This window comes from Hyperoodon ampullatus (assembly GCF_949752795.1).
Source record: "Hyperoodon ampullatus genome assembly, chromosome: 15".
In the NCBI taxonomy this organism is placed as follows: Eukaryota; Metazoa; Chordata; class Mammalia; order Artiodactyla; family Ziphiidae; genus Hyperoodon; species Hyperoodon ampullatus.
Window position 1 is genome coordinate 43,797,260 of NC_136928.1, and position 9,489 is coordinate 43,806,748.

The following is a 9,489-nucleotide window of genomic DNA, read 5'->3' on the forward strand; positions in this document are numbered from 1 at the left end:
CGGCATGTGGGATCTTCCCGGACCGGGGCACGAGCCCGTGTCCCCTGCATAGGCAGGCGGACTCCCAACCACTGCGCCACCAGGGAAGCCCCGAGCGCCCAAACCTTTTGAGGCACTATTAGATAGGGAAAAGAGGGGCCCTGGGGTCACTGATTCTAGGAGGGAAACTGGTAGGAGCAGCATCTCTTCTGGGCTGGACAGAGTGAAGCTTGGACATACAGCAGAACCATGCCTATTGGAGCTACAAGCCCCTAGAATTGCTCCACAGCCTGTCTTGGTTTCCCTTGAATCTGATCTGCTCCTGAACTGCACCTGTCATGGCCAGTCCATCTCCAGCCCCCATCTCCCTAGAGCCAATGTGAGTCAGGTGGACACAATTCATTGGTTCCCCAATCATGGCCCAGTCAAGCCGCCTCCTCTTCTTCTTCAGCTGGGGTTTCCCTACCACGCAGCAGCCCAGTTTGTGCCAAAATTCACTCATCCCCTGCTGGTTACAGTTTCACTCTGCCTGAGGCCCCAGAGGCCTCTTACTCTGGTGCCTTGACCGCCCACTCCTCACTCCCCTCAGGTGTAACAGCATCCTAGGTTTACTCAGCTGGACAGGTATAGAGAAAGTAGAGTCTCTGGAGCCCTTAGCCGAGCAGTGAAGGTCAGCGTCTCAGACCCTGAGAGACTAGCAAGGTCAGAGAGTGGGGCGGGCCGGCAGGCACAAGATTATGTCTTCCACAGACTTGGAACCCTGCTCTACTCTGGCATTGAGGCGACCGGCGGCAGCTGGTTGGAGGGGGGTCCCACTTGGGGCCCACCAGTGTGCGCTTTCCAGGCTCTCTCCTCGGCGGGGTGGTGAAGCCAAGGGCCTGCTGGCAGAGCTAGATTTCTTTTCTACATAATTCAGATGAGGAAACCAGGACTCTGAGAGGGTAAGTGACTTACCCAAATTCTCAAAGCTGTCAAGTGGCAAAGAAAGACTTTGAGGACCTGTGTCTGAGCTAGTGTTCTTGCTTATCTAAATGTAGCTCACAGAATGCATGGCCTAGAGGGGAATGGAGTTCCGTGGTGAAGCTAGCTTGGGAAATGCTCAGATAATCCAAAACAGACCTTAATTTAATTGCAGATTTTCTCAGACTTTAATAGGCTACCATGCTTCATAAGGTGGACGTCTCACATTTCCAAAGCTAGTTTTATCACGATACCTCCTTTCCCACCACCCCCAAGCCCTTTGTTCAAGTCACATTCAGTGGAGAGAGTGCTGGGAGGACACTAGTTTGGGAAAGCCTACATAGACCATACTGGAGAAAGGAAGGAAAGGTGTGTTTCCTGATCACCTGGGTGTGTGGCCACTCTTTACAAATACAAACAAAGGGCACTTGAATCTTACTTCCTGAGAACTACACAGAAAAAACGTTATCTAAACTTCCACATCTCGGAAAGCTGGTGTGTTTTGTTTTTTGTTTTTGTCTTTGTTTAATTTTTGATTTGAATTTGATTTGAATTTTTTATTTGAAGACAAATAAATTGTCTTTGTTTGTTTTAGGGATCAGAATGGAAAAACCTGATTTGATTTCTATGGTAGAGTCTCCCAATTCCTAGTCCAGTTCTTTCATACCCTAAGGTTAAGATGTTGGGATGTCAAAACCCAAAAATATATGTAGGTCATGCTTGATTGGATTATGCCTGTGAACTTAATTTGTATTTAGCTGGTGGTTTAATATATAATCCAGTGTTGCTATCATATCACTATAAAAGACAGCATGTCCAAAAAAGAATACCTTTACCCTCTCGCTTCCGAAAATCGTCATAATGTGTAAAACTTATCCCTAGCATGACTGAACCAAGTAAAACCTTAGGCATTAAGAAAGGATTCTGGGGCTTCCCTGGTGGTGCAGTGGTTGAGAGTCCGCCTGCTGATGCAGGGGACACGGGTTCGTGCCCCGGTCGGGAAAGATCCCACATGCTGTGGAGCGAGTGGGCCCGTGAGCCATGGCCACTGAGCCTGAGTGTCCGGAGCCTGTGCTCCGCAACGGGAGACGCCACAGCAGTGAGAGGCCCGCGTACCACAGAAAAAAAAAAAAAAAAAAAGAAAGGATTCTGGGGCTTTCCTGGTGGTGCAGTGGTTAAGAATCCGCCTGCCAACGCAGGCAACACGGGTTAGATCCCTGCACCAGGAAGATCCCACATGCCGCAGAGCAACTAAGCCCATGAACCGCAGCTACTGAACCCACGTGCCACAACTACTGAAGCCCGCATGCCTAGAGCCAGAGCTCCGCAACAAGAGAAGCCACCTCAATGAAGAGTAGCCCCTGCTCGCCGCAACTAGAGAAAGCCCGCGTGCAGCAACGAAGACCCAACGCAGCCAAAAAATAAATTAAATTAAAAAAAAAGAAAGAATTCTGCACATCTTAAACACTATGTGAAAATAATACTCTTTGACTGGCTACAAATTCTGCCTGTCAAAGGACTTTTCTCAGGCAGTTTTTATTACATTTGGTAAGTTGGGTGGAACTTCCTTTTCAATTCTGGTAGTATTTTAAGGATTTGGGGGAGGATTATTGGAATGACCAGAAATGCTATTGGTGGTGGTTTTAATTACTCAATAAGATGACCTAATTTTAAGAATGAAAGGGCTACTTAATAACATTTGCTCTTATTTAGAGCGCCGGTGTGTGGGTGAAGCCTCCAAATTTTGCAAAAACTTCTAGAATCACTTGTAGTGTTATATCATAGTCTGGGGAATGTTCAGTAGTGATCCCTTTTAAGCAGATTGGAACATAGAATAGGAACATTGAGGATAATGCTAATTGCAACAAAATACAGATCCATCCCTCAACTAATTAATTACCAATATAAATATCTTCTTTCTTTTGGACGCCATATAACATGTACGTATGCAATGGAATGTTTCTCAAGTATAGGAAATTGGGATCCCCAGCCCCCAAGAAACGTACCTGCCTTGTGAAAAGCTCCTCGTCTTAGGAATCATGGGAATTGGAATTCTGTCCAATTCTGGTGACTTCTCAGTTTATGGAGGTGGGTAGGAATTCTGTTTTCAAGTTCTTGGGTGAAAGGAAACTTGCAATGGGCATCCTGAATTGTAACCTCGGCACCCCCCCTCCGTGAGCTCAGACAAATGGCTTCATCTCTTGTGCCTGTTTTTTTTTTTTTAATCTCCCAATTTCTATTCTCGCTCTTTTGTATCCAGAGGTACATGTCATCTGAAGCCTTATGCACTTTGCATAGTAAATCAGGAACAAATCCAGGAGGGAGAATGAGACAGAGAGACAATTACCTGGTTAGTAGCACTAAGTTTCTGCATAAATTTTGTGCTAGGCTTTATGAACCTATGGTAATGTATGATGTTTCATGTGCTGTACCGTGTCTTACACATTTATATATTTTCTCCTGGCCCTTGGGAAACTGAAGTCTCTGTGGAACATTCCATGAATGATCATCAGCGTTACATTCTACTAAAATAACTGGGACCTATTTATAAACCACAGGAAGTTGTTCTTGCTCAGGATACAGTCTGAATAAGTAATTTAGAAAATGGAAAACACTGTCAGTCATCCATATGTTTTCTCTATCTACTATTTTCTAAACTGGCCTTGAGTGTTCCTATCCCTATACCTTTGCTCATGCTGTTCTCAAAGCTGAGAATACCCTCCCCACTTTTCCAAATCCTCTTCTCCTTTAAGGTTCAACTCAAATGCCACTTTTTTGGGTAGAAATTTCTGTACCTTTTTGACATGGCCCCTCACCGCCATAATCCAGGGATCTCTTTTTCCTTGCAATTGTGATTCACTTCTAGCCCCTAACACTTAGCACTTAAGTGCTCCCCTATTGTTCTCTCCTTTTTTAAAAAATAAATTTATATATTGATTGATTGATTTTTGGCTGCATTGGGTCTCCATAGCTGCATGTGGGCTTTCTCTAGTTGTGGTGAGCGGGGGCTACTCCTGGTTGCGGTGCACGGGCTTCACTGTGCTGGCTTCTCTTGTTGCAGAGCACAGGTTCTAGGCATGTGGGCTTCAGTAGTTATGGCACTCGGTCTCAGTAGTTATGGCTCGCGGGCTTAGTTGATCTGCAGCATGTGGGACCTTCCCGGACCAGGGCTCGAACCCATGTCCCCTGCACTGGCAGGCGGATTCTTAACTACTGTGCCACCAGGGAAGTCCTGTTCTCTCCTTTTTCCCATTAGATAAAACTGGGATTTTCAGAGAGACTGTAAACTCCTTGAGAAGAGGGTCCTACATGAATAACCAAGAAAGCATCTAACACAGAGGTGAGAACATGGACAGCACTCAGTGCTGTTGGTATAAGGTGGTGGTTTTCAAGTGATCTAAAGCCAAGTGAAAGAAAATCACAGAAATCCTATGTGCAAAATAAACAAAGGTTGACCTACTGTGGTACAAGTTGTGGTAAAGGTAGGTACACTGGCATCCCGTCAGCTGGACCCTACTCTCTACCCTCTTCTGAGCAGGCCCTGGAGCACCCCTAGGGTGCAGGCTCCCTTTGTCCCCTGCCCTGCTGGTGCCCTGTGTTCTCAGGCTTCCATGCTGGGAACCTCACCTTCCCTAGAACCCAAGGTTCCTCTGTTCCATTCTCTCCAGGCTTAAGCATAAATGTCTCTTAGCTGAGCTGTTAAAATGTCTCATTAGCTGAGTGTGTGCTAATGTTACCCACCCTCTCCAAAACAAGTGCATTCTCACAGTTTTTCTAAACAGAACACCTTGGCCTGACCCATGGATCTCCAACCAGTCAGTTGGAGAACTTGGCGTAGCTGATCATAGTGCAGTCCCTGTGGCCATATTCTCCCCTTCCTGCTGCTCCAGCAAATTCCAGTAGAAATGCCTGCAGGATTGAAATTCTGGGGTTCCTTTCAACTCAAACTTCCTGTCAACACAAACACACTCTTCCCCATAAGCAAACATTTCCTTGTTCCTTCATACTCCCAGTTAATTGCAGGGAAACAGAGTAAACAAATTTTTTGATGGAACTTTGGATGGCACAAGACACATCCTATCCAGAGCAGTAGGAACAGAATGCAAAGTGGCTGTACCATCCACTCTTTGACCCTGGCATCACTCCAACCCATCCCACCTCAGCACTGTGTGGACTCCTCCAAGATTGACCGCCTTGGCTGCCTGCTATCCTGGGCTTCATGCTTGCATTCTTGCTCCTCCCTTGATTTGATTATTGGGGCAACAATGCGTTTATCCTTGACTTTACATCCTGCTGACCTCCTTTTACGTGGGGATCCACTTTTCACTCCAGACTCTAATGCAGGCCCTGGTGCTCTTACTATTGTTCACTGACCAGTGGCTCTTCTGGGTCCACATGATCCTGGTTGCTTCAAGACACCAGGCCCTGACAGCCACAAATGGTGAGCTGTATATGCCAGCTAGAATCTGGGACTGTTTTCCAAGAGAACTTGCCTGGCTCTAAACTGTCTGTCCTACGAGCCCATTTCCATTCAGTCCCAAACTGAACAACCCCAATCTCAGTAGCCTCCTGACTTGACATCGTATGTGTTCTTCCAGCTATTTGACTTGGGCTTCCCGCTACAAACATTAGCCTTGTTCACCTTTGTGCTGTGTCCTCTAGAGCCCTTTGCCTGCCCCACCCCCGGTACCTGTCCCACTACAAGAAGTCACACTCTCACCGTCACCATTATAGGACATTCCACTGGCCCCTGAGGAATCAGCATGAGCCAGTCAGAGAAATCATTTTACAAACAGGGGGTTTTGATTTCCTTAAATTCACCGTGTAGGGCAGGAGTTATTCTCAGAAGGAAATATAAAATAGGGGATGTAAATCTGGAGTCTTAGTCCAGTCAAGAAGGAGGTACAGAACTTTTATAAAGGATAAATGATTTACTGTCTCTCCTACCATTCTACCAGATGGGGTGAGGCCTGCTGGGAATGTTGTGAGGGAGATGTTTATCAGGAGGATAGTAAAGGACTTAGGACTCTTTTGTTATCTACCTTCCATAAGCAGGCACTTTTCTCTTTTGTATTTCTTAGGGAGAAAAAAAGTGTTGGCTTGAACTCCTCTTGCTTTTTTTAAAAAAAATTTATTTATTTATGGCTGCATTGGATCTTTTTTTTTTTTTTTGCGATACACGAGCTTTTCACTGCTCTGTCCTCTCCCGTTGCGAAGCACAGGCTCCGGACGCGCATGCTCCAGACGCGTAGGCTCAGCAGCCATGACTCATGGGCCTAGCCGCTCCGCGGCATGTGGGATCTTCGCGGACCGAGGCACGAACCCGTGTCCCCCTGCATCGACAGGAGGACTCTCAACCACTGCGCCACCAGGGAAGCCCTGCGTTGGATCTTTGCAAAGATCTTTCTCTAGTTGCGGTGAGCGGGGGCTACTCTTCATTGCGGTGTGTGGGCTTCTCATTGTGGTGGCTTCTCTTGTTGCAGAGCTCAGGCTCTAGGCGAGTGGGCTTCAGTAGTTGTGGCACTCGGGGTCAGTAGTTGTGGTTCGCGGGCTCTAGGGTGCAGGCTCAGTAGTTGAGGCACACAGGCTTAACCGGTGGGATCTTCCCAGACCAGGGATCGAAGCCGTGTCCCCTGCATTGGCAGGCAGATTCTCAACCACCGCACTACCAGGGATGTCCCCCTCATGCTTTCTTATGTAATAAAAAAGTCAAGCAAATGGCATGTCTTGGTTCGACCTGGACTCACAGCCTGCCTGCATTATCACAAGTGCTGAGGTGGAGGCTCTGTGTGCCTTGAGGATTATCATGCATTTTTTTCCCCAAGGGTTAAGCCTTTTTCCATGCAGAAGGGGCCCATCTCAGGGCAGGCCATTATGATGCCTAGTCCCTTTTTGATGTTTCAGCTAGCGTTAAATAAGTCTTTAGGGTTTTATTGTAAGGGTACTAAATTTGAAGGCAAGATTTCCAAAACCAGTTTTCCTTTTAACTGACTATGGGTACATCATAGCCCAACTGGGTCCCTTTTGCTCATCTGTAAAATCATGAGGGTTGAGCCCATGCAACCTGAAAGAAACCCTCCAGCTCTGAAATTCCCCAACTTCATAATAAATCCTAGTTGGCATCTAGGCACTAATTGGAAATCTATAACCAGCTAAGATACTCTAGAATTGAATCTATTGGTATTTCTCAGCAATAATAGTAATAATTAGAGTTTTAGCTCCAATAAGAAGTCATCTTCCTTTCTTATGAAGTAATATATCCATGGGACCACCTAGCATCGATAGGCCATCAATACATTTCAGTTAAAGAGGCATTTCCTATACTAATATTTCCCAAAATATAATTCTAGAAATCCTATTCTTTTACCTAGATTCACCAAGGCAATTGTGTCCTACAAGGTCTTTTATAATGTTTTTTATGTGTGCAGGATCCAAAGATCACACATTGCTAGTTATTAGTTCTCTTTAGTTATTCTTTTTTTTTTTTTTTTTTTTTTGCAGTACGCGGGCCTCTCACTGTTGTGGCCTCTCCCGTTGCGGAGCACAGGCTCCGGACGCTCAGGCTCTGCAGCCGTGGCTCACGGGCCCAGCCGCTCCGCGGCATGTGGGATCTTCCCGGACCGGGGCACGAACCCGTGTCCCCTGCATCGGCAGGTGGACTCTCAACCACTGCGCCACCAGGGAAGCCCCTCTTTAGTTATTCTTAATCTAAAACAGTCTCTTCCCATTTTTCATAACATTGATAAATTTGAGGAGTCTGGGTTGATTGTACTGTAGAATATTATATAATCTGAATTTACAGGATTGTTTCCTCATGTTGAGATTCAGATCTAATATGTTTGTCAGAAAAACGACTTCAGTGATGTTCATACTGTTATTTTTTAAAACTATTTTTATTTTACCTTTAATATGTGATCAAATATTACAGAAATACATAAGGAGAAATGGAAGGTGCTCCAAAATGTCACTCCCAGAAATAATCAGTATTTACATTTTAGTATATATGCCATCAGATTTTTTTCATTTGCATATAACAAAAATGGAACCATTTTCTATATCATTTTTGTAACTTGCTGTTTTCACTTGTTGCCATATCTTAGAACACTTTCTGTGTGAGTACATTTAGATCTACCTCATTTTTTTTAGTGGTTTGTTTCCAGTTTCTGGCTATTAGGAACTATGCTGCAATCATCATCTATGTAAATCTGTCTTTGTGTACTTATGTGTTTCTGGTTACCTTCCGGAGTAAAATTCCTGGATCAACTTTGATATTACAAACTTGCCACCACAAAAACATTACATCAGTCAGTACATTCACCAACAATGCGTGAGAGTGACTGTTTCCTCACATCTTATCCTGGTATTACTACTCTTTTTAATCTTTGCCAATTGGAAGTGAAAATTGCTATCTCATCATCATTTGAATTTTTAAACTATGAGCGAAGTTGAGTGTATTTTTGTATGTCTATTTCCTGTTTTTGTTCCTTTTTCTGAGCTATCTGTATATATCCTTTGCCTATTTTCCTACAGGATTATCCTTTACTTATTGATATCTAAGACTCATTTTTATACTAAAGAAATTAACCATTTGTTTTGTGTACTTGTAATTATTATTTTGTCCAGCTAATTAGAGCACCTAAGTAACATCCTGTGAAATGTGCTCCAAAGAATATGCCTAACTTAGGAAGAAGCCATGTTTAGACCCTCCTCTTTGAACTTTCCATATAGGGAAAAGAGCCAGAACACCTGCTTGACTTAAATCTCTAGTGTGAATAAAATATATGTATTCATACATACACATACACTGTATGTATAATTTGAAAGTGGTTGTTTTAAAAAATGTTTTCTCTGTGGTCATTTTCTTTCCAAAAAATAAACCACATTAAGATTCTTTAAAATTGGGCTGTGGTGGGTTATAAGGTAGAAGCAGAAATTGTTCTGAAGCTGGAAATAGGCTGTAGATTATTAAACCCAGTGTCTACAGGTGGCCAAATCTCCCTTCTCCCCCTCCGCAATGACTGGACATAGTGTGGAACCCATCACTCTGGAAGGTCTCAGGAAGCTCTGACAAGAAGAGCATCTTCGGAAGGTAGACTCTGTCCACTTAATTTTCTCCCACCTTGAGCTGCTGGGTTTGGTTGCGTGGTGGCCCGCTAGCAGCCTGCAGATCGCGCTGTTAGGTGTACTGCAGGCCTAAGTTCACTCTTTAGAAATCTTTCCAAACAAAAAGGACTTGTGGGCCAAAGTTTCGTTGTTTTCGTTTTGCCTTTCCTATCCCAACCAAGTTGGATTCCTTTTCTCACAATTTGGACCATGTCTTTGCATTTCCTATGAATAAAATTGTCAGCTTCAGAGACGTCTATATTTGGTGATAGGGAATTACGTTCAACAGTTTTACAACGTTCTCCCTAATCATCTCTCCTGGTCCCTGGATGTGCTGGCTCTGTGCCGAGTACAAAAATGAAAGATTAGTTAACTGGATGCACTAGGTACATGGCCGCCAGCTGCATTTAGGACGCATGATTAACTCTCTTACTTCTCCTAAGTGCT

At 44.5% G+C, this 9,489-nt stretch overlaps 1 protein-coding gene across 1 annotated transcript; it reads right to left on the reverse strand.

Moving 5' to 3' along the window:
- Positions 1–241: 241 nt before the first annotated feature.
- LOC307064301 (CDC42 small effector protein 1-like) lies at positions 242–481 on the reverse strand (the record flags this gene model as incomplete). The annotated part of the gene is made up of 1 exon (XM_079720783.1): positions 242–481. The coding sequence occupies one exon, from the start codon at positions 479–481 to the stop codon at positions 242–244; it is 240 nt and encodes a 79-aa protein (XP_079576909.1).
- Positions 482–9,489: the final 9,008 nt, after the last annotated feature.